General features: G+C 41.8%; 1 protein-coding gene across 1 annotated transcript in view; it reads right to left on the reverse strand.

Annotated features, from left to right (window-relative positions):
• su(r) (dihydropyrimidine dehydrogenase su(r)) overlaps positions 1 to 26791 on the reverse strand; it is a 280719-nt gene that overhangs the window by 199169 nt on the left and 54759 nt on the right. The window contains exon 2 of the mRNA XM_067141269.2: positions 9270 to 9380. Within this exon, the coding sequence (XP_066997370.2) occupies positions 9270 to 9380 (111 nt within the window). The remainder of the gene's footprint in view (positions 1 to 9269; positions 9381 to 26791) is intronic.

Consider the following 26791-nt stretch of genomic DNA (forward strand, 5'->3'; position numbering starts at 1 on the left):
AACTCCATTGTCATAAAGCAGCAGGAATAGATGAAATTAGACCTGAAGTGGTGAAATATAGTAGGAAGGTAGGAATGATATGACTTCACAGAGTAATAAGATATTTTTTTGCTAGGGGCTTTACGTCGCACCGACACAGATAGGTCGTATGGCGACGATGGGATAGGAAAGGCCTAGGAGTTGGAAGGAAGCGGCCGTGGCCTTAATTAAGGTACAGCCCCAGCATTTGCCTGGTGTGAAAATGGGAAACCACGGAAAACCATCTTCAGGGCTGCCGATAGTGGGATTCGAACCTACTATCTCCCGGATGCAAGCTCACAGCCGCGCGCCTCTAAGCGCACGGCCAACTCGCCCGATAGTAATAAGATTAACATGGGATATTAGCAAGATAACAATCAGAATTTGACAAAATCAGTAACTGCACATGTCTATAAGGACGGGAATAGGAAGGATTGCAACAACTGCCGCGGTGTTACATTGATCAGTATACCAGGCAAGATGTTCACTGGCATTTTGGAAGGGAGGGTGGGATCAGTGGTTGAGAGTAAATTCGATGAAATCCAGTATGGTTTCAGATCACAGAGGGGCTGTCAGGATCAGATTTTTAGTATTCGCCAGGTAATTGAAAAATGCTATAAGAGGAATAGACAGTTATGTTTCATATATTTTAGAGAAGGTATATGACAGAATACCGAGGGAAAAAAAGGTTAGTCGTATTGGGAGATTATGGCATTAAGGGTAGATTTTTAAAAGCAATCAAAGGTATTTAAGTTAACAATTGGACTACAATGAGAATTCACAGTAGAATGAGTTCTTGGTTCAAGGTACTTACAGGGTTTAGACAAGGCTGTAATCGTTCATCTTTGTTGTTCGGAGTTTATATGCTTCATCTACTGAAAAGTATAAAGCGGCAGGGAGGGATTCAGTTAGGTGGAAATATAGTAAGCAATTGGGCCTATGCCGACTACTTGGCTTTACAGGCAGATTGTGCTGAAGGCCAGCAGTCGAGTATCTTGGTACTTGAAAACAGGTCAATGAGTATGATATGAAAGTTAGCCTTTCAAGGACTAAAGTGATAGCAGCACGTAAGAAACCTAAGATAACTGAATATCAAGTTGGGAATACAAAGCTGGAACAGGTAGATAATTTCAAGTATTTAGGATGTGTATTCTCCCAGGATGGCAATATAGTGAGTGAGATTGAATCAAGGTGCAGCAACTTTAGTTGCGATCAACAGTATTCCGTAAGAGAGAAATCAGCTCCCGGACGAAACTATCTTTACATTGGTCTGTTTACAGACTAACATTGCTTTACGGGAGCGAAAGCTAGGTGGACTCAGGATATCTTATTCATAAGTTAGAGTAACAGACATGAATTTAACGAGAATGATCGGTTGTACAAACAGGTGGGAACAATGGCCGGAGAGTACTCCGAATGAGGACATAAAAGCTGTGTGACCGACATGCGGTTAGTGGCACGCAGCTCTGAGATTGCATTCGGGAGGTAGTGGCTTCGAACCCCACTGTCAGCAGCCCTGAAGATGGTTTCCCGTTTTCACACAAAGGAACTGCTGGGGCTGTACCTTAATTAAGGCCACGGCCAATTCTTTCCCACTCCTAGCCATCTTCTATCCCATCGTCGCCATAAGACCTATCTGTGTCGATGCGATGTAGAGCCAATTGTAAAAAAAAACTGAGTTAGGAATTAACTGGAATGATGAAGCTGTTCGCATAAACCGGCTTTGGTGGTGGGGCCATTTCAGGCAAATGGAGTAGGATAGGTTACCTATGAGAATAATGGACTATATCACGGAGGGTAAGAGATGTTAGGGAGACCAAGTCGACGATGGTTAGACTCAGTTTCTAATGATTTAAAGATGAGAGGTATAAAATGGAACGAGGCCTCGGAGCTAGATACTAATAAAGGATTGTGGCGGATTTTAGTAAAATCAGTGAAACTTGTAGACTGAACGCTGAAAGGCATACCAGTCGATAATGAAGATGTATGTAGGAATAAATTTTGAAAGAGTAAAGAATTACACTAAATAAATGACAAAAGTGAAGAATGTGTACCAGATAACGAAAAATAGCGTATGTTTAACGGGCATATGAGCATTGAGCATGCAGTGAGTAAATCCGAGATGTAACAGAAGCGAGGGACCAGTGTTATCTTACACGAAGTGCACGTGACAGTGCAGCTGCAACTCGTAGCAGGGTGTGGAAAATGACTCACTACTTAGGAAAGGACTACAAGGAAGAGACTGAGGAAGTACACACTGAGTAACAATTTGTACAAAGAAAACCTTTTCCGCCTAGCTTTACTAGACGCACTACGTTCGTCAAGGGGACACGTGACTCTGCATATACTCTTATGGATAGCAGTTCTGTATTTCAGGACATCTACTCTTGATGTATGCCCACTTAGAACCATTTACGTCACAGTATGAGGCTTGTTCAAAACATTACCGAACTTTGAAAATTAGTAACCCTTTTAAGGGCTCACCTGCAGCCTAGTTAGCTGTGTCCCCTTCGAACTCTTATGCCGAGACCGAGTCCAGCGAAGCCATCACCCAGACGCCGAGAAGGGAAAGGTGGCTAAGGAACAAGGCGGTTAATACCGACTATGTCGGAGACCGAGGAGGTTGAGCGTGCCACCCCCTGGCACCGGGACTGTGCGGACCAGATCCACCAGGCATACGCAGACCGAGGTCCCGCGGCGCCATACTGTGAAATGGACGCACACCGAGGCCAACCAGGAAGGACCTACCACGGCGGACGGAAGCACAGCAGAGGAGGAGGACGCCCCTTGGCGTTTGGAGGGTGCTACCCAGGTTCGGCCTGCCAGCGCGGCTGTCGCGATGCAGACCCGGCTTCTCATCGTAGCTGATCGGTTTACCGGGTCATGGCCCGGACAGAGAGGAAGGAGGCCCGGCGCCATGTTCCGCATCCATCCAGCAGACCTCCGCCTTGGCGAGCTTGGCCTCATTCTCCGGGATCGGAGACTGGGTACGAGAGACCCCAAGGGGGCCGAGCGGTAATACTCCTGTAGTATTATTTCCCACTCCTCCCTGTTCCTTCTCCTTAGAATTAATAGCATGTCAGGGGCAATGTAGATTAGTGTCGATTAGCACGCGTGGGGAGCAGGCTTCGGGGGGCACCCCGAAAAAAATGTATATCTCAGTGACCGCAAATCTCCTTGAAGGCAAATAAACGGTGACCCTCACTGGTACTCAATACCAGTAGTTCGAAAAACAGTCTAAATGAGTACCGGAAGTTTCCGTACGTGGTACGCTCCAGTACTCTCTTCTAGTGAAGTCTTGTAGTCAATGTGGAACTGAGACCGCTGATGATATAGCTCAGTGAGTGAAACTGTAACTCGTATTAGAAGTGATCCTTTAGCAAAATCTCGCAGCAGACTTAATGTTTATGAATTTAAGAGGACTCACACCCCAACATCCCTAACAAATGTGAACAATTGGCTGTGATATCGAAGACGTTGCGCAGATGAATCCAACTCGTGGAAGACAAATATGGCATCGGAACCTCACCCCTGTGAAAATGCTGAAACGTTAGGTATGTGCCTGTGCTTCATATTTTCCAACTAAAGCCCTGATCGAAACAAGCACGTTAAGTTGATATATAACAAATACGTTTACATTCAGAAACGTACTGCGCCGACTCGCCATCAAATCAAATTTGGCTGTATGAGATTATTGAATTTCAATAAGCAGTCTACCGCACGCCGATAATATTAACCCTCCGGCATGTGCGCCAATTTCCGTGACACCAGATGGTGAACGTTGTACTGTTTACGTATTTTTAGGATAGAATCGACAGAAGATTGTTTATTTTGGATTATAAATAAATGATTCCACAAGGACAATTTTATGCCTAACTATTCCGTTTGTCTCTTGATATCACAATGCAGTTGTGATTTTCTAATGATACTTTTCGCCTTCAGTCGTGACGAGATTTTACATAACGTAAAACGTGGAACATGTAGAAAAAAGGAAAACCGATAAAATAAGCTCTGCTATCACTCCAAGTTTCATTTTCTACGAGCATTGAGCATGCAGGACATCTACTCTTGATGTATGTCCACTTAGAACCATTTACGTCACAGTATGAGGCTTGTTCAAAACGTTACCGAACTTTGAAAATTAGTAACCCTTTTAAGGGCTCACCTGCAGCCTAGTTAGCTGTGTCTCCTTCGAACTCTTTTGCCGAGATGAACATTCAGTCTTTGATAATAATGAAGTAGGTTTTACGTTTCACTAACTTATTTTACAATTTTCAGTGACGCCGAGTTGCTGGAAATATTGTCCCTCAGGAGTTTTTTTGAGTGCCGGTGAATCTACTGAAATGAAGATGACGTACTTGAGCACCTTCAAATACCACCGTATTGAGTAGGGATTAACCCCGTCACCTTCGGCTCAGAATGCCCCTATTCGACCGCCTGAGCCACTGGACCGGACTCACTTCACTTATATCAACGGTATGTGATTGTCTAGCAGTGTCATTCTTCATTCAGTGAACTGCATTTTTTCATCTTTTGAAGGGAAGTGGTAAACAATGCAAATGCCCTCCTACCTTTGTCGGTAGAAATGTTCGGCATATCACAAGAATAGCTAGAAGAATAACTCACTTCCTGTTATATTCGTTTTAAGGAGCTTGCATGTTAGCAGAACAACAGAACAAAACTTGACATAGGTGTTTAATGTTTGAAACACTTACTTACTTACTCCTTGACGCTACGGTCCTTGCAGAACCTTGGTCTCCGCAACTATCTTCTTCCAAAGCTCTCTGTCGATTGCCTTGGTCCTCCATCTCCGGACTCCAGATCAGCCTCCACCTCTTCTATCCATCGCTTTCTTGGTCTACCTCTACCTCGTCTTCCACCTGGATGCCCCTCCAGCAATTTCCTAGGTTCTCTTGTAGTCTCCATTCGATGTACGTGTCCTAGCCAACGCACTCTAGCAGTCTTCATCAAAGATACTATATCCTGCTCTTGGTACAGGTCTCTAAGCTCCTGATTGGATCTAATACACCATCCCAGTTCAGTTTTAACTGGCCCAAAAATCTTCCTCAATACCTTTCTTTCCCATGTCATTAACCTATATTCTTTTGTTTTATTTAATACCCAGGTCTCAGCTCCATATGTAACCACTGGTTTAATGACAGTATTATAAATGGTCAACTTAACTTTCCTGGATATTTATTTGTTTCTTAATGTTGGAATTAAGGCAGCATAGCATCGATTTCCTGCAGCCAATCTAGAGTTTATTACCTTTTTTTGTTTCATTTTGTGAAGTAATCAGAGAGCCTAGATATCTAAATTCCTGTACCCCTTCAAAACACTTTTCTCCACACCTAAGTGCATTTGGATGTTGACTAGATCTGGAACTCACTAGGAACTTAGTTTTGTTGTTATTCACTACCAGTCCAATTTGCTGTGCTCCCCTCTCCACTTCTTCATAGGTTTCAAGAAGTGCATTCTTTGTACGAGAAATTATGGCCACATCATCTGCATATGCCAATATTTGAATTAGTCTATGATAAATGTTCCTTTCACGATTTGCAGTGATGGGACGCACAGCTGTTTTTAAAGCAATATTGAAGAGGACAGCAGACATTGGATCTCGTTGCCTCAAACCCACTTTAACATCGAAGGTTCGCGATACTTTCCCTTGTACGCATACCTTATATTTACTTCAGCTCAAAGCTGTTTTTGCCAACCTAATCAGCTTCCCAGGATAACCAAGGGATTTCATTCGATGAGTAGTTTTCCTCTTTGCACTGAATCGTATGCTTGTTTAAAATCAACGTACAGTTGATACAGTGGTATGTTATATTCATAGCAACTCTCCAGGATGATCCTCATTGTAAAGATATGATCTATTGTTGAACGGTTTGCACGGAATCCACACTGATATTCTCCAAGATCCTGCTCTGCTTTGTGTGTTGATCTTGTACCCTATGCAAAGCAGAGATATCCCTCTGTAATTTTCACATTTCAATTTATTTCCCTTCTTAAGAATTGGGTACACCAAAGCTGTTTCCCATTCTTCTGGTAATTTCTCCGTTCGCCAGATTTCCAGTATCAACTTATACAATGTCTATATCAATACCGTTTCACCATATTTTAGCAACTCAGCTGTTATTCCATCTTCTCCTGGTGACTTATTATTCTTCATCGATAAGACACCTTTTACTTCTTCCAAAGTGGGTGGTTCACTACTGCATTCAGTAGATTCATCTTCATTAGATTCACTATTTGGCAATTCTAATTCATATTCTTCATTTTGTATTTTAACTGGATTCAAAACTCCTCAAAATATTCTGCCCATCTATCTAATATTTCCTGGGTATTTCCAAGTAGTTTCCCGTCCTTATTTTTTATGCAGCTTACTCTTGGTTGAAATCCATTTTTTCTCTGCTTTACATTTCTATAAAACTTTCTACTTCTCTTACGCTCATAATCTTGTTGCATCTCTTTTATCAGATCGTTTTCCATTTCTCTTTTCTTTTTTCTACAAAGATTCTTGGCTTCCCTTCTGCATTCCACATATGTTTGGTGAGTAGTTCTTGTTGCCCGTTGCATATATATCATCCTTGCTTTATTTCTTTTCTCCAAGGCTAGCTTTACTTCCTCATCATACCAATCTTTCTTTGGCTGTTTCTTTCTTTCTCCTAGTACCTCCTGGGCTGCATTCGTGATGGCTTCTTTAATCACCCGCCATGATTCATTCCACTGTTACTGCATTTTTATGGTTTTTCAAACCTTCTTCAACCTGTCTTTCATACTCTTTCCTCCTTGCATCATCATTAAGTTGTTCTTGGTTAAATCCTTTCCTCCTCTCTGCTTTACCTCTGACTCTTACCGCAAGTTTTTGTTTCAATTTAACTTTCACCAAATAGTGGTCTGAATCTATATCCGCACCTCTATAAGTACGCACATCCTGTTCATCTGACGCATGTCGTTTATCAATCAGAATGTAGTCGATTTGATTCTTGGTGTTCCCATCTGGTGCCTCCCAATTTTCTTTATGAATTCTCTTGTGCTCAAATGTAGTGCTACTGATTACCATATCCTTTGCTGTAGCGAAGTCAATAAGCCGTAGCCCATTGTTGTTACTTTCCAAATGTAAACTCTCCCCAATTACTATTTTAATGTCATATCTAGGTGACTCATCGTACTGTTTCTCTAGTTCTTCATAAAACTTATCCTTTAGTTCATCCTCCTTTTCTTCCGTAGGTGCATGTACGCTTACAAGTGTATAATTGAAGAAGCGGCCCCTGATTCTCATGATACAGATTCTTTTATTTACTGCCTTGTAAGACATTCAGGTATGTTTCAGTTGTTTAGATATCATAAAGCCTGGTCCACAGATGTTTGTGAGCAACTGCAACGTGACCTCGAAAATGTTGTGAGATGGACAGCAGGCAATGGTATGATGATAAACGGGGTTAAAAGTCAGGTTGTGAGTTTCACAAATAGGAAAAGTCCTCTCAGTTTTAATTACTGCGTTGATGGGGTGAAAGCTCCTTTTGGGGATCATTGTAAGTATCTAGGGGTTAATATAAGGAAAGATCTTCATTGGGGTAATCACATAAATGGGATTGTAAATAAAGGGTACAGATCTCTGCACATGGTTATTAGGGTGTTTAGGGGTTGTAGTAAGGATGTAAAGGAGGGGGCATATATGTCTCTGGTGAGACCCCAACTAGAGTATGGTTCCAGTGTATGGGACCCTCACCAGGATTACCTGATTCAAGAACTGGAAAAAATCCAAAGAAAAGCAGCTCGATTTGTTCTGGGTGATTTCCGACAAAAGAGTAGCGTTAAAAAAATGTTGCAATGTTTGGGTTGGGAAGAACTGAGAGAAAGAAGAAGAGCTGCTCGACTAAGTGGTATGTTCCGAGCTGTCAGCGGAGAGATAGCGTGGAATGGCATTAGTAGACGAATAAGTTTGAGCGGCGTTTATAAAAGTAGGAAAGATCGCAATATGAAGATAAAGTTGGAATTCAAGAGGACAAACTGGGGCAAATATTGATTTATAGGAAGGGGAGTTAGGGATTGGAATAACTTACCAAGGGAGACGTTCAATGAATTTCCAATTTCTTTGAAATCATTTAGGAAAAGGCTAGGAAAACAAGAGATAGGGAATCTGCCACCTGGGCGACTGCCCTAAATGCAGATCAGTATTGATTGATTGATTGATTGTCCTCGCTATTCCCACTATTGATTAAAGTATAATCCTGTAAATCGAACATCTCAATTTCCAGCCATCTAATTTCTTGTAGAGCAGCAATTTCAACATTATACTTTCTTAGTTCCTCTTCTAGTTTTCTGCTTTTCCCTGGCTGGAGTAGGCTTCTCACATTCCAAGTCGCTAATACCAATTCATAACCATTTCCTCGCCTAGGTCGTTTTTCAATTTTATTCGTCCGGTTTGTTCTTACTCTTTGCGGCTTCTCAACATTTTTTAACGGGATAGAGTTGTCAACCCTATGCCCAACCCCCAACCTGGAGGACCAGGGTATCCCTTTCAGTCTGGATCATCACCTTCGACGTGTCCGGCAAGGGAGGCCCTACCAGTAGCTAAGCTACCGCCGGCATAGCTCTCAGGATCTTTTGACCACACAAGCCCTACCACCACGACAAGGTAAAGATACCATCAATGGGGTTTGAAACACTACGGCAAGGAAATCATTTGATTTTGGTTCTAAAGTTCAAATCTTTATGATAAACAAATTAAGACTTCAATAATTGCCATCACGTGCTAATTATTACAGTGATATTCTTCAAGGGAATTGAGAGATTTGTAATAAATACTTGCTACCCTTACGCCGGACTCTCACCGCTGGGTTCCGTGGTTCAAATCCCGGTCACTCCATGTGAGATTTGTGCTGGACAAAGTGGAGGCGGGACAGGTTTTTCTCCGGGCACTCCGGTTTTCCCTGTCATCTTTCATTCCAGCAACACTCGCCAATCTCATTTCATTTCATTAATCATTTATTAATCATTGCCCCAGAGGAGTGCGACAGGCTTCGGCAGCCGGCACAATTCCCATCCTCGCCGCTAGAAGGGGGCTTCATTCATTCCATTCCTGATCCGGTCAAATGACTGGAACAGGTTGTGGATTTTCATTTTTCACTTGCTACCCTTAGAAATATTTTTGGATGTAAGTTAATAGCGCCCAGATTCCCTTAAACGTACTAAGAGGAAATTAATGGATTTAGGGCGAACACTTGCCCAAATGAACGTACCTCACAGGATTTGTCAGCGTTTCTTTTCCATTTCAATTTCTCCTTCTTTGTCACAGCGGATGGGAGTACTGATGCCACAGGGCTAATCTTAGGATTCAGCCGCAATAGGTTCTGAAACAGAAATAGAGTTACTTATGATATTTATAACATAATGGATCCTGAATGAATGAATGAATGAATGAATGAATGAATGAATGAATGAATGAATGAATAGAATACTCTTCTCTCCCAGTCACGGGTGACCGCCAACTGGGAAGAAAGTATTCATTTATTGTAATCATAATATAATACATGCAGTTAGTTTTTATAACATAGGCCTACAACATTTAAAAAATACAGTATTGTTACAACCTTCGCCTTCTGAGACATTTTCTACACCTTAACCATGTTATAGAGGCTAATGGATCATGAAATTAACAAAATATTGCAACCAGGCCCCAGGCTTTAAATGGACAGACAGGGCAAATGCCCAGGGCTCCCGGTCCAAGCACGAAGAAAATTCGCGTTAAGAAAAATATAATTTTCGGGATAGAATATTGATTTTAAAATACGAACAAAAATAGTTCACTCCTGCTGGTTACACAAGTTTGTTGTCGAAAATGACGCAGGAGCTGTTCAATCGTTCATTTCGAACAGCTTATTTTTTGTAAGAGACCTGAGCATCATTGTTAAATTTCTAGGAATGAACACAACTACGTTGGAATGCGATCGGAGTCCTCTTCTAACTTTCCCTTCCGCACTTCCACTCACAAAACCTGTTTTGTATCCATGCCGTAAGATGCGCCACTGCAGTCGGCTGCCGTGCTCATTGCGGCTCAGTCATTTACTTTGTGATTGCGTTCGACGAACTGTGTATTTTTTTTATGTACCGTATAATCGCATTTCATTAATTTGCTAGTAAATTAAAATCCGTCAATAACCGGACATGCTATTCGCAGCTTTGCTTGTGTTCTAAAACGCAATCTTTCTTTTTAATGACTGGCTTGCGACTTGAGTTATGAACTACAGTGTATACGCGCCTAAACTTCGTTTGTGTTTAGCAGTTGTTGCTAAAATATCCCTAATAGCAAGAACTATTTTTTAAAAATATTTGTTACTTGGAAAAATAATATTTTATGAATACTATAAAATTATTTAAAATATTTAAAAAATATTTCAAGAATATTTTAAATAAAATGTTCACGATATTGTTTGTTATTAAGGCCTACCACCTAAAACATGTATTCTACATGATCCTGCTACTTGGAATGTGGATTTGTCTGTTGATTTTGTTGATCATATGCTAGGAAATTCTTCCACACAAGACGTAAATACGGAGTTTTCAGGGTCCGAGAGCATTTACAAAATGAAGTAAACCGTACTTTTTCAACTACCTAATTTGTGTTTTTTTTCTTTACGTCGCACCGACACAGATAGGTCTTATGGCGACGATGGGACAGGAAAGGGCTAGGAGTGGGAAGGAAGCGGCCGTGGCCTTAATTAAGGTACAGCCCCAGCATTTGCCTGGTGTGAAAATGGGAAACCACGGAAAACCATTTTCAGGGCTGCCGACAGTGGGATTCGAACCTACTATCTCCCGAATACTGGATACTGGCCGCACTTAAGCGACTGCAGCTATCGAGCTCGGTCCTAATTTGTTTAAAGGCACGCTCATCACCATGGAAACCTTCACGCGAAACGGGCTTCTGTACTCCCAGTCTACAGGGAAGCTATTTCAAATAAACAACATTTTCTTCCGCTTTTAACTAACGGAAACACAGCACCGAGTTGATCAAGCAACACGAGCAGTCGCCAGGCCACAGATGTAATAGTATATCTTACATAACAAGACCAACAATTCCATGAAGATAAGCACTTCCCTATCAAATCAGTATGAAGAAGAATTAATATACTGGCGAACTGTATTATCACGATTCTGTTGCAAGATTTCTTTCAGAACGAGTCATGCCTTTCCAGAGAGATAATGAACGTAATGGGTCAACCTCAAAAGGTCTATATCTGGGATGTTTGGAATTAATTAGTGCATATGTTCCTTTCCTTCACAGCATCTTTCGAAATATGCTAGGCTATGCGTCTTACTTATCACTTGTGATGAATTTATTCACATTGTGGCAAGCTGTGTTCTAGAGGCAACTGAAAATTAAGTAAAAGATGCCAAGTACTAGTCCCTCATTGTCGATTTGAATCCAGACTGCTCTCACACGGATCAGTTACCAGTAGTGCTTCGATACGTAGATTTGATAGAAGCAGAACATAAATAAGCTCCTGTCGTGGGTTCCTCATTCGTCTAACGAACTAGAAGAAGTATTGAAAAGTCTGACAGAATTGAGTTTAGAAAAAGCTATGACAACGCATCTAATACATTAGGCTCATACACAGGACTTCAAGCCATGACTAAGAAATACAATAAATTCGCAGACTATGTTGCCATGAGTTTGCATACTCGCTTAACCTTTAATTTCTACAGCTGCCAAGTGTTGTACAGAAGTAGTGATATTTTTCTCTTTTGCACATTAACTCTATAACTTTCTCTCGTCATCTACATATTATGGGAGTTTTTTTGAAAACGCATCTTCAGAAAAACAAAACTCCAGTATCTGTTACCCGCTGGTCTGCAAGGGCGGATGCAGTAAAAGCACTAGTAAAAAAGGCTCCAAAGAGATACTAAGTTGACCGAAAGAAATATCTGAAGACGCACGTGTTACGGCTGCTTCTAAGTTGAAAGATGAAGGCCTTGATTTGAAATTCAAAATTTCCAAACCACTTTCTTATCACTTTTTGGAAAAAGATTTTGAAACGCCTTGATAAATGTAACAACACATTGCAAAAAACACACTCCTTATTTTGTAGTGGAAAAATGATGGGAGTATTTTATAGTGCAAAACACCCACCTACAACAGGATTAGAAGACAGAAAGTATTTGCAGATGAAACCCGTGAAGTTCTAGTTGAAAGCGACTTTGATAAAAGAACTGCATTTAGGGTTAACGTGTACAATACAACAATTGATTCCCTACTAGCAAACTTGGCAAGAGGAGATAATCGCATGATGTTTTTGTGGATCGATTTGAAGTATTGACACTTCTGCTATCAGACACTCCCAATGAACTGATAACAAAAGCATCTAAAAAATTGACTCACTTTTATGACTAAGACATTAATGGAGGATTTCCTCACGAGTCCTGCCACATGAAGGCTTATTTTGATTTGGAACAGATACAGCGGATATCACATAGGTTTACATACATTAAAAACCTGCGTATCACATTTCCTAACTTGGAAATAGCCTTAAGGATCTTTCTCGCCTTATAAATCACGAACTCCACTGCTGAAAGAGGATTTTCTGTTCTGAGAAGAGTGAAGGATGCGAAAAAGTTTACCCTTTCAGACAGAAAGCTAAACTCTTTAGTATTAATATGCTGTGAGAGAGACTTCGCCTTATAAATATTTTTTTAAATCATTGAAAGACTTGCTAAGCTGAAAGCTAGAAAAAACCGATCCTTTAAAAGTTATTTGTTTCTAACAAATCATGAAGCTGTGTTACCAGGATTTTTTGTTTCAGTTATTTCAGTGATAGATAGTTAATTAAACTAAATAGGTTTGATAAGCTGAATGCTAGGGAAAATCTATAGCCTAAATAAAAAGCTTTTTATTTCTTAAATATTTTGAAGACTAATGACAGTTTGTTGTTTTCGGTTATTGAAATAATATGTAATTAATAGAATTAAATAAAAAAAATTAGTAATTAAAACTGGTTCTTATTTTTTCCTTGGTGGTTATAAGAAGTATAATTTCAACTGTAAAAGTTGTTTCTTCCAGGGTTGTATATGTACATACAATACCACCTCAAATTCTGGAGAGGGTGGTGGTGGTGGGAGGGAGCGTCTGAATTAAGGCTTGCCTAAGTCCGGACCCTGATTGCAACTGCTATTTAAGTATGTAAATTGGAAGTGAATAAAAAGAAAACTAAGGTAATGTTTGTAAGAAAAAAATACCAGAGAAATTAAACCAATACCGTATACAGACGGATAGCACTAAAATTGATGGAGTATTATTATCTGGAAGGTATGATTACCGCAGACAACAGATGCATGATGATAAGTGAAGAGAAGAATAGCTACCGAGTCAGTTGGCTACGTGGTTCGAGGCGTGTAGCTGTTGGCTTGCATTCAGTATAGAGAAGGTTAGAACCCTACTGTCGGCAGCCCTGAAGATGGTTTTCCGTGGTTTCCCATTTTCATACCCGACAAATGTTGGGACTGCACCTTAATAAAGGTAATGGTCGCTCCCTTCCCAATCCCAGCGCTGTCCAAATCCATCGTCGCCATAAGACCTCTCTGTGTCGGCGTGACTAAGCCAAGTTTATGGCAAAGAGAAGGAGATTAATGAATAAACTGTAGAGGTTAGAAAATCTTTTGCAAAATCTTTCGTATTGTACCCTTTGAATCCTCTTCTTCGGAATGACTGGGTGGTTTCTTGGGTTCTTAGTTCTGCTACGGTACTGGTCGAATACTTACCGCTTTCTTCTCTCACCTCAGGGTCGCAGACCGTCCGTACTATTCGTCTTCTTTGGGTACGTAAGGGATCCTATCCTACAAGGTAGGCTACTCGAAATAATGCAAACCAGAATGATTTAAATTGACCAAAAAGAGAGAATTGAATAAAATAAAATAAGAAAACTGATGACTGAAAGATATTAGACTTGAAACTACAAAGAAATCCGCTCTAAGGTAAACTGATACAAATCAATAACAATCAACCTATTAAAGAATAAATAAATAAAGAATAAATTATGGAAATACAATACAAAGTTTTATGGTTCCTCTTGACTGGCTTAATTCTCTACCTAATCGTCCGTCATAAAATCACCTAATTTATGAATAATTTCTCTTAAACAGATTACTGGATTATCTTCACTGTGAATACAGGCTTAACTTGAACTGCAGCGGCACTGCTGATTGAAATATCCAGCATAATATTACAAGAACGAGCACACATGTTGCAGAGAGGTATATTCTCGTTATTGCATTTTATGTGTCCGGCTTCATGGCTAAATGGTTAGAGTGCTAGCCTTTGGTCACAGGGGTCCCGGGTTCGATTCCCGGCAGGGTCGGGAATTTTAAACATCATTGGTTAATTTCGCTGCACGGGGGATGGGTGTATGTGTTGTTTTCATCATCATTTCATCCTCATCACGACACGCAGGTCACCTACGGGTGTCAAATCAAAAGACCTGCATCTGGCAAGCCGAACATGTCCTCGGACACTCCCGGCACTAAAAGCCAAACGCTATTTCATATGATTACTACTGTTAGGTGTCTCTCTGGACAATGAAATGCGGACCGTAACATGAGTCGGCCATTGTGACACCTCATGGTTTAACGTCTCCATTGGAGTTCTGTTTACAGAAGTGGCTTTTATGTTTACCTAGCCATGACCGAACAAATAAATTTATAACAAATTTTGATATACAAATATAATGAATATAAAATTCAGTGAACACAAATTTTCTGGGCACTGATAACTTGTTACATGCGTGATGGCATCGACGCGTGTAAGGCGCGAATGGCGTCCTGGGGTATAGCCATCCATGCTGCATTCACCTGGTTCCACAGTTCATCGTTTGTGGTTGGCATTGGGCCACGGCGCCGCAACCGTACTTTCACCATATCCTACACATTTTCAATTGGCGACAAGTCCGGTGATCGGGCGGGCCAGGGCAACAGTCTGACATCCTGTGACAACAAGAAGGCGCGTGTTCGTGCAGCAACATGTGATCGCGCATTGTCCTGCTGAAATATGGCGTCTGGGGTGTCGTGCAGAAAGGGTATGGCTACTGGTCGCAGGATGTCATTTACGTAGGTCAAACTGGTCACAGTGCCCTGGACAAGCACCAGCTGTGATTTGTGGTTGTACTCAATAGCATCCCATACCATAAGGCCACGAGTTGGCGCTGTATATATTGTGCGAATGCAGTCAATGTGACGCCTCCCCTCCCCCCCCCCCTCTGCGGCGAACAAAAATACGGGCATCATTTTCAAACAAACAGAACGTGGATTCGTCCGAAAACACTATCTGCTGTCACGCCTGTCCCCAGTGACGTCGTTCCATACACCATTGCAGTCTACCATGTTTATGCACATAAGTCAAAGGTAGGCGGAGAAGTGGACGACGCGCCGGTAACGCAGACCGTAATAAACGGCGACGGACTGTCACACCTGATGGTGTACGATGTGTTACACTGTTCCGCTGTTGCACCAGACCTGAGGAGGATGCAGATCTGTCCTACAATGCCATTCGGATGAGGTGTCGATCTTCTCGGGGTGTCTACCAGACCCATCTCGTCGTGTTCTACGGTCTTCTGCGTACCATTCTGTACACACCGTTGCACTGCCGACACACTTCTTCCCATACGAGCAGCAATTTCCCGGGTGGATGCATCACGTTCTCTCATGCCAATAATGCGCCCTCTTTCAAACTCACTCATTTGACGGTACGGTTCTCGCATACGTCTGCGAGGAATCCTGCACGTCTGCTCAAGTCACTCTGATCCATTACCTTCGCTTTATAGCGACAATGAGAGCCGCAGGCACATTTTACCAATCAGTGTGGTGCGCCGAGATATCGATGTGGACCTTGAACCTGATGGCCGACATGGTTCAAATATGAATCATTTCTTCAGAACATACTAATGCACACGTTATGTGAATATGAACGTCCTATATGTAGTCTGTTAAGGTGTTCTGGTTTTTATGAATATGAGTGTATTTGAGATTCTTTTCCACGTTTATTGTTTATATAGAACAGGCGGTAAAGGAAATCAGAGATGAATTTGGAAATGAAATCACAATTCAGGGAGAGGAAACTTTTTTTTTTGGCTAGTGGCTTTACGTCGCACCGACACAGATAGGTCTTATGGCGACAATGGGATAGGAAAGACCCAGGAGTTGGAAGGAAGCGGCCGTGGCCTTAATGAAGGTACAGCCCCGGCATTTTCCTGGTGTGAAAATGGGAAACCACGGAAAACCATCGTCAAGGTTGCCGACAGTGGGATTCGAACCCACTATCTCCCGGATGCAAGCTCATAGCCGCGCGCGAATAACACCACGGCCAACTCGCCCGGTGGAGAGGAAATCAGAACGCTGAGATTTGCCGATGATGTTATTATGTCTGAAACTGCAGAACATCTAGAGAAATTACTAAATGTGTGGAACCGAGCTCGATAGCTGCAGTCGCTTAAGTGCGGCTAGTATCCAGTATTCGGGAGATAGTAGGTTCGAACCCCACTGTCGGCAGCCCTGAAAATGGTTTTCGGTGGTTTCCCATTTTCACACCAGGCAAATGGTGTGGACAGAAACTTGGGGAAGTAGTACAAGATGAAAATAAAAAAGTCCGTAATGGAGAGCAGTCGAATTAAGTCAGATCATGAAGGAAATATTGGATTAGGAAATGAAGTCTTGAAGGAAATAGATGAATATTGTTACTAGGGTAATAAAATAACTAACAATGGTAGATTTTTTTTACAAGTTGCTTTACGTCGCACCGACACAGATAGGTCTTATGGCGACGATGGGACAGGAACAGGCTAGGAGTGGAAAGGAAGCGACCGTGGCCTTAATTCAGGTACAGCCCTAGCATTTGCCTGGTGTGAAAATGGGAAACCAAGCAAAAACATATTCAGGGCTGCCGACAGTGGGCTTTGAACTCACTCTCTCCCGCTGGCAGAAGTAAGGGGGACATAAAATGCAGACTAGCACATGCAAGAAAGGTCTTTCCTAAAAGAAAGAATATAGGAATTAGAAAGATATTTTTGTAGAATTTCGTATGGAGCGTGGCATTGTATGGAAGTGAAACATGGACGATAACTAGCTCAGGATAGAATGTTTTGAAATGTGGTGTTACAGAAGAATGCAGAATGTGAGATGGGTAGATCGAATCACGAATGGAGAGATACTGAATCGAATTGATGAGAGGAGATCGATTTGGCTAAATTTGACGAGAAGAAGATTTAGAATGATAAGACACAGCTTAAGACACCCAGATCTTGTTCAGTTGGTTTTTGGCGGAAATGTAGGTGGTAAGAACGGTAGGGGCAGACCAAGGTATGAATATGATAAGCAGATTAGAGCAGATGTATGACGTAGTAGTTACGCAGAAATGGAAAGATTAGCAGAGGATAGGGCTGCATGGAGAGTTGCATTAAACCACTCTATGGACTGAAGACTCAAACAACAACATCACAATTTAAAATTCGCTGCGTGCAAGAGCCTCATTTTGTATGGATTTAGCTCAGTTGAGCCCCGATGCCTTTTGCTGACGCCAACCTTATGTGAGGAGATGTATTCACTATTGCGTGTTTCCATGGTGGTTTGTAGTAAATATGATGTGTATTAAGACGAACACACTCAGCCTTTTCGCACCTGCCTGCATGGTGGCTGCATTCGTTTCAAAATTATTTCAATAATAAATCTCAGAATGTTGTAATTCATTGTGAACGTTAAGTAGACATGTGTGCAACTCTACGGTCTTGTGAAATGAATACCTTTTCTAATGCTAATTCTGAGCTATTTAGAACATTGCGTTGTAAGGCAGAAATTAAAGGAACTTATTTTTCTCTTGGTCTGGTTTTGGGTCTGAAAAGGATAGCCTACGTAAATGTTAAGTTCATGAAAACCTAACTCAGGTACACTTGACCAAGATGATGTTTCCGGACTCCACCAAATACTCTTTAGACCGAGGGCACTTAGTCGCTTACCTTGGGTGAGAGTGCTCCCTGGTGACAGTGGTCCGTCAACAGGTAGCTTGTCCGGCTCCATGGCTAAATGGTTAGCGTGCTGGCCTTTGGTCACAGGGGTCCCGGGTTCGATTCCAGGCAGGGTCGGGAATTTTAACATTAATTGGTTAATTTCGCTGGCACTGGGGATGGGTGTATGTGCCGTCTTCAACATCATTTCATCCTCATCACGACGCGCAGGTCGCCTACGAGCGTCAAATCAAAGGACCTGCATCTGGCGAGCCGAACTTGTCCTTGGACACTCCCGGCACTAAAAGCCATAATGCCATTTCATTTCAACAGGTAGCTTAACATGCGTGCCAAACATTCGTTATGGATGTGTCCTTGTTACGACAAGATACGTATTGGTACGTGAGAAGATAAGCTGATAAGCTGGCATTAATCATCTGATAACATGTGTGGTGATCACGTTAACGATCCTGAACTCTCCATTGAAACCCCGAAACGGTTTTCGGAGAAGCTGAGGTGATGCATGTTTTTCCTGCTGGAGTACCTTTACGTGCTCATAAATATACCGACGCGACGAGACTGGCGTATTTCAGCACCTTCAAATACAACAGAACTGAGCCGGGATCGAAGCCGCCAAGATGGGGTCAGAAGGTCAACGCTGAACCGCCTGAGCCAATCATCCCGGCAGATCTAAAAAATCCGTAGTCTTCATAATGTTAAGATATTATTTGTGTTATAATAAAATGTAATAGATGTAGTGTTTACAGTGCACTATGTCTTCTGGTATGGGCTAGAATAAATTTGTTACTTTCATTAACGTGTCTCAGTCTCATCCTTTGGCTTTGACAATATGAAAGTGTCCGAGGTATGAGCGATGCTAGTAATACCATTCCTTATGTAGCCAGTCCCTCTTATAAATGGTGTGAAAATATCGCTCACAATGTCGGTTAGTGCATGCATTTCAGTGGGCTTGACAGAATGATAAGTAATAGCAACTTCTGGCTCAGTGAGGAAAGCAACGGGAAACTAACTCACTCCTCATTCCCTGGTATGCCTCTTCAGCGACACGTAGGCTATCTATGACAGCTGTTGGCGGAGCTGTGGAGGATCAACTCAGCGTTCGGGCTGAATACCAAACATACATAATAAAATAAGACTACTTCCTCCTGTTACGTTACAACTTCACAGTATTTTACAGGGTGTTCCCAAGCATGTGGAAAGTAATCGGGGGATGAGGGTAGATAGTACACCAAGGAACAAATGAACAAATGCCATTAGGTAGAAAATACGATATCCACCGGCTGTCAGAATAATACATAACACAGGCTCTTGTTTATTACGGCAAGCTTGCTCTGTTCTCCCTCTCCGCCCTTAATGCAGACTTACCTAGCCGAGGAGGTAAGGGCGTGCTCCGTTCGCTTGGGAAAACGTGGGTTCAATTCCCTTCAGGACATCGACAAATTTAGAAAAGTGATTTCCACTTTTCGAGAAGCACATGACCCTGAGATTCAATTAATTTACAACAAAAATTAATCCTGAAGCCATGCCAGGTGTATGCATAGGATTTGCCGGTTTTTGTGGTAAAGAAAACACGTCATTTTCAAGGAAAATTCATTTTTTGTTTATTAAAAATATTGGCCATCGGCTTCTACACACTTTGCCCATCCTTCAGATAAGTTATGAATACCATGCCCGAGAAACTGTTTGTCCTTCGCGACAAACCATTCGTCGAACCATTTTCCAACTTCCTCGAAATTGCTGAAGTGTTACTCTGCGAGCGCGTGCCCAATTGATGCGAAGAGGTGATAGTCAAATGGCGCCAGGTCGGGAGAGTACGGCGGGTGCGGAAGGATGTCCCTCAAAGTATGTTTTACAGGTTTTGCTGCGTGAGACGGCGCATTGCCGTGTAACAAAATCACTTCTTCTGACCCATTCCGGTCGGCTTTCGATCAATGAGTGATTTAAATGAATCATTTGTTGGTGATAGCGTTGTGCATTAACGGGTTCGCCGGGCTTCCAGAGTTCATAACACACAATGCCACTCTGGCCCCATCAGACACAAAGCATGGTCTTCTTGCCGAAGCGATTTGGCTTTGGTGTTGAAGGACCGGCCTCGCCAGGTGACAGCCACGATTCTCTCCGCCTCGGGTTTTCAAAATAAATCCATTTATCGTCACCCGTCACAATTCGATAGATAATTTTTTTTTTTTTTTTCGTTGCGTTGAACCAGCATTTCACAACTGACTTCGCGATTTTCCATTTGCCGTTCATTCAAACTGTGTGGGACCCATTTACCGAGTTTACTGATTATCCCCATTGCTCGTAAACGTCTGCTAATTGTTTCTTGTGACACATTTAATCAAACCAAACCCCATGGCACTACAGCCCTGAAAGGGCCTTGGCCTACCAAGCGACCGCTGCTCAGCCTGAAGGCCTGGAGATTACGAGGCGTCGTGTGGTCAGCACGACGAATCCTCTCGGCCGTTATTCTTGGCTTTCTAGACCGGGGCCGCCATCTCAGCGTCAGATAGCTCCTCAATTCTAATCACGTAGGCTGAGTGGACCTCGAACTAGCCCTCAGGTCCAGGTAAAAATCCCTGACCTGTCCGGGAATCGAACCCGGGGCCTCCGGGTAAGAGGCAGGCACGGTACCCCTACACCACGGGGCCGGCTGGGACACATTTAATGCTTGTGCTAATTGCTGTTGAGTTTGAGATGGGTCATCATCCAGTAACGCCTGATGCTCGTCTTCGCACGTCTGTGGTCTACCAGAGCGCGCACTGCCTTTCGCATTGAAATCACCACGTTTAAATTAGCGAGACCATGTCTCACATGTTCTGATAGATGGAGCGTGTTCACCATATGTTTCTACCAGCAAACGATGACTTTCCACAGCCTTTTCCTTTTGATTAAATAAGAAAAGCAATGCGTGCAGCAAGTGCTCTTTTTCAGGCACAAACGTCGGCATGATCACTGAACGACACAACACAGACGCTAGTGTTTGGCGTACTCAACTTGGGTGTGTTGGTAGGATAATGTCAGACGAACAAACTGATGTGTGTGTCAAATTCATAAGCTGCGCACTGTTCGGTGGCACCATCTTTTACTGAAACCGGAAAAGACTTATGCATACACGTGATAGAGCTGACTACTCTATTCCTCTTAATGACGAGGTTGTTCTCCAAGAATCATCATGGCTTTCTGGATAGTACACCCACAGTCGACAGTCCCCAGTATGGTTTCCTTAATTAAGGCCAGGGCCGTTTCCTTCTCCTTCCTAGCCATTTCCTATCCCATCGTGGCCATAAGACCGGTGTCGGTGCGACGTAAAGCATATTGTAAGCACACAAATATAAAGTGCACCCAGCTTATTTTTTCTAGCTACTGAGCGTCACCTGCACACAGGTAGGTGTTCAACGATACATTAAAAGGAAGGTAGTGGCCGTGGTCTTCATTTATGTACGTTCCCGGAATGTACCTAATGTGAAATGTGAAGATGGGAAAATATCTTTGGAGCTGCCGTCGATGGGGTTCGAAATCATCACCTCCCAAGTGCAAGTTTACAGCTACACTACTCGTACTGTGTGGCCAATAGTTTACCGCACCGAAATAGTACGCTTTTGATTTACAGTAGTTGAAGTGAGCATTTGCAGTACAGTAGCTTGTTCTTCATTCGCAGCTTGCTGCTTTGATCATTTTGTGAACTTCGATGAAAAACGCTTCGTGAAATGTAACTCCAATACCTTATAGATCGTCTCCCTGTTCGAGCCAAACGCTGCACAGCTAAACTTCCCTTCGTTCTCCAGTCTACAAGGTGTACAGGTAGCTGTACAAGACATTCTGTGACGCTTTCGACGATATCAACATAATTCTTGTGCTTTTCCGACCTCACAGTGGGATGTGTTCCACGTCAGAACTATTCGATTCAACTCAGTAGCACTTCATTGCCTTTTACGGGTCTTCTCATCGTACAAGATTTTCCTTCTTAGAATGTGCTGTGCAGGCCAAGGACTCCTCGGAATCAATTCGGAGAAAGGATTTACTCACTTGAAGGTAGGTGGCGTAGTGGTAGATTGTTAATACAGACGCTTAGTTCATTCACGGGGGCTTGAAGACTGAACGTTGAAAGTCATAAGGCTATGATTAAGACATATGCGCAGGGTGATCAATCGTTTTCGGCCTAGAATGACGTAAATGAATGACAGCTATAGTGGTCTTCATTTATGTGCATTCCCGGAATTTACCTGATGTGAACATCTTTAGAACTGCCGTCGATGTGGTTCGAACCCATTTCGCCTTAAAACGTGCTATTTATTGTTTCACCATTTAATTTGCATATTACTCACAGTATTCTTATAGTCTGGATGTAATACCGAACTTTCCCTGACCTCATTCGCACGGCTCGCTCAGTTACCCGAACAGAAAGAGAACGATAGTGCGCCATAAACTGCAGATGAAAATGTGGACAGAGAGGCCAAGGATGTCACTACGTTGCCTCAGCAGAGAGACGTGTTTTCAACTTTTCAATCAATACTGATCTGCATTTAGGGCAGTCGCCCAGGTGGCAGATTCCCTATCTCTTGTTTTCCCAGCCTTTTCTTAAATGCTTTCAATGACATTGGAAATTTATTGAACATCTCCCTTGGTAAGTTATTCCAATCCCTAACTCCCCTTCCTATAAATCAATATTTGCCCCAATTTGTCCTCTTGTATTCCTACTTTATCTTCATATTGTGATCTTTCCTACTTTTCAAGACGTCACTCAAACTTATTCGTCTACTAATGTCATTCCACGCCATTTCTCCGCTAAAAGCTCGGAACATACCACTTAGACGAGCAGATCGTCTCCTTTCTCCCAGTTCTTCCCAGCCCAAACTTTGCAACATTCTTGTAACGCTACTCTTTTGTCGGAAATCACCCAGAACAAATCGAGCTGCTTTTCTTTGGATTTTTTCCAGTTCTTGAATCAAGTAATCCTGGTGAGGGTCCCATACACTGGAATCATACTCTAGTTGGGGTCTTAACAGAGACTTATAAGCACTCTCCATTACATCCTTACTACAACCCCTAAACACCCTCATAACCATATGCAGAGATCTGTAAACTTTATTTATAATCCCATTTATGTGATTACCCCAATGAAGATCTTTCCTTATATTAACACCCAGATACTTACAACGATCCCCAAAAGGAACTTCACCCCATCAACGCAGTAATTAAAACTCAGAGGACTTTTCCTATTTGTGAAACTCACAACCTGACTTTTAACCCCGTATATCATCATACCATTGCCTGCTGTCCATCTCACAACATTATCGAGGTCATTTTGCAGTTGCTCACAATCTTGTAATTTATTACTCTATAGAGAATAACATCATTCGCAAAAAGCCTCGCCTCTGATTCCACTCCTTTACTCAAATCATTTATATATACATATAAGAAAAATAAAGGTCCAATAATACTGACTTGAGGAATTCCCCTCTTAATTATTACAGCGTCAGATAAAGCTTCGCCTACTCTAATTCTCTGAGATCTTTTTTCTAGAAATATAGCAACCCATTCAGTCACTATTTCGTCTAGTCCAACTGCACTCATTTTTTCCAGTCGTCTCCCATGATCCACCCTACCAAATGCTTTAGACAGGTCAATCGAATACAGTCCTTTTGACCTCCAGAATCCAAAATATCTGCTATATCTTGCTGGAATCCTACAAATCGAGCTTCAGTGGAATAACCTTTCCTAAACCCAAACTGCCCTCCATCGAACCAGTTATTAACTTCACAAACGTCTCTAATACAGTCAGAAAGAATGCTTTCCCAAAGCTTACATTCAATGCATGTCAAACTTAGTGGCCTGTAATTTTCAGCTTTATGCCTATCACACTTTCCTTTACACACAGGGGCTACTATAGCAACTCTCAAATTCATTCGGTATAGCTCCTTAATGCAAACAATAATCAAATAAGTACTTCAGTACTTCAACCCATTGTCTTTAGTATATCCCAGAAATCTTATCAATTCCATCCGCTTTTCTAGTTTTCAACTTTTGTATCTTATTGTAAAAGTCATTATTAACATACGTAAATTTTAATACTTTTTTAGCATTAGTCACCTGCTCTATCTGGACATTATCTGTGTAACCAGTAACCTTTACATACTGCTGACTGAATACTTCTGCCTTTCGAAGATCATCACATACACACTCCCCTTGTTCATTAATTATTCCTGAAATCCTTCTTGGAACCTGTTACTGCCTTAAAGTACCTATACATACACTTCCATTTTTCGCTAAAATTTGTTTGACTGCCAGTTATGCTTGTCATCGTGTTATCCTTAGCTGACTTCTTTGCTAGAATCAATTTCCCAGTAATATCCTTCAATTTCTCATTACGTCCACAGTTATTTTTCTCCATTTCTTTCCAATTTGCACCTCTTTCTTAGTCTCTTTATTTCTCTGTTATAATAAAGTAGGTCTTTATCATTCCTTACCAACTTTAAAGGTAAAAACCTGTTTTCACATTCCTCAACAATTGTTTTAAACCCATCTCAGAATATATTTACATTTTTATTTATCGTTTTCCACCGATCATAGGTACTTTAAAAACCTCAAGCCTGCATTATCAACCATATGGTACTGCCTAATAGTCCTACTTTTAAGACCTTGCTTTCTATCAAATTTATCTTTAACTACGACAAAAACAGCTTCGTGATCACTAATACAATCTATTACTTCGGTTTCCCTATAGAGCTCATCTGGTTTTACCAGCACCACGTCCAGTATATTCTTCCCCCTAGTTGGTTTCTTCACTTTCTGAATCAGCTGTCCTTCCCATATTAACTTATTTTCCATTTGTTGGTCATGCTTCCTGTCGTTCGCATTACCCTCCCAATTCACATTTGGTAAATTGAGATCTCCCACAATAGTCACATTCCTTTCCATGTCGTTTCCCACATAGCTGATTATCTTATCAAATAATTCTGAATCAGCGTTAGCGCTACCCTTTCCCTGTCTGTACACTCCAAAGGCACCAAGTTGCCTTAAACTTAGAATTTCATATTTGTCATCTTTAAATTTTTCGTAGCTTACAAATTCTTCTTTCAGTAGAATGAATACTCCCCCTCCCACCATTCCCATCCTATCTCTATGATACACACCCCAGCTCCGTGAGAAAATTTCTGCATCAATTGTATCATTTCTCAGCCATGATTTTACTCCTAGTACAATATCTGGTAAGTATACAGTATATCTATTAAATTACTTAATTCTATTCCTTTCTTTACAATACTTCTACAGTTCTACACTAATATTTTTATGTTATCCCTACTTGACTTCCAGATCTCTGTACGCTTATCACCGCTCCCTAGACCACCCCGTTTCCCTTCTAAACAAATTTCCTACCTTATACGTGCCACTGCGGTTTAAGTGAAGGCCATCTGAGCGCAGATCCCTATCTCCCACCCACCCATTAGGATCCAGAAATATCACTTCCAGTTTTCCACATACCCACTCCATAATCACATTTAAATCCCCAATAAACTTCCAGTCGGTATCCCTCCTAAACAGCATTCCACTGATAACAATCTTCGCTTCCTTAAACTTCAACCTTGCTGCATTTACCAGATCCCACACATCCCCAATTATGTTGGTACTTATACCTGCTTGCCTAACGTTGTTGGTACCAACGTGCAACACTAACACTTCTCCTTTCCCTCCTCCTTCTCTTCTACTTTCTTCAACATCTGCCTCAACCTAATTCCTGGATAACACTCCACCTGGTTCCCTTTCCTTCAGACACCTTCCCCGCATGTCTAACAATGGAATCCCCCATGACCAGAGCCTCAATCCTACCCACCTCATTCGATCCCCCCCCCCCTCTTGGTCAGCCCTATCTTTCCTGACAGCTGCAGAAGCTACTTCCTCCTCCCTTTTCTCCCCCCATGACCCTGTTCCACCTGTATTTTCCTATCATCTTCTCTACATTTCCCATTCTTCCTACTTCCACACTTCTCAGCAACAGTTCCCCGTTCCCCATCTCCTTCTGTTGTTCGACCTGTAGTGACTCGTACCGAATTTTCACAGACACTTATCCTGAATTCTGATCCTGAATAGAGCCCTTAGCCTGAAATCTCCTTCTCCTTAGAACATTCGACCACCTGTCTCCTACAATTCCCCCCTTTCCTTCCCATCCCTCTTTTATACCCACTATATCCTGAACATTCTTTGAGGGAGGCCTACCTTCCTTCCTGTCTTCTGAGAGAATCCTAATTATCTCCCTCAAACTGTCCAACTCCTCCCTCAAACTCCGCAATCCTTGGCCACACCCACAGTTCCTGCACTTGCACTCCTTAGCCATTCCTTACGGAAAAATGAAAAGAAATGGACAAATAAATAACTTATGTGCAAAAAATGAAAGGAAAGGAATACTGTCTAGGATAGTACACAATGATCACACGACAAATAGTTAATTAATATTACTACACTACAACACTAATTAGTTGTACTATACTTTTATCCCAAAACACCCTAACAGGATAAGAACTGCCGTTAATTACTGAATACCGAAAGAATGAATAACTGAACTGAATGAAGGGAATACACAAGAATTACACAATCTAAACTGCAGTTAAACCTAACCTAATTACAACAGAATTCTAGTAAGACAGTTTCTACAGATGCTTCTACTATACTACACAAATATTTTACAATAGAATAAGCAAGCTAATTACTAATAAGATACTACAATACACTACAATAATTTAAACTACGTTCAGACGTATCCT

This window comes from Anabrus simplex, chromosome 2 (assembly GCF_040414725.1).
Source record: "Anabrus simplex isolate iqAnaSimp1 chromosome 2, ASM4041472v1, whole genome shotgun sequence".
NCBI lineage: Eukaryota > Metazoa > Arthropoda > Insecta > Orthoptera > Tettigoniidae > Anabrus > Anabrus simplex.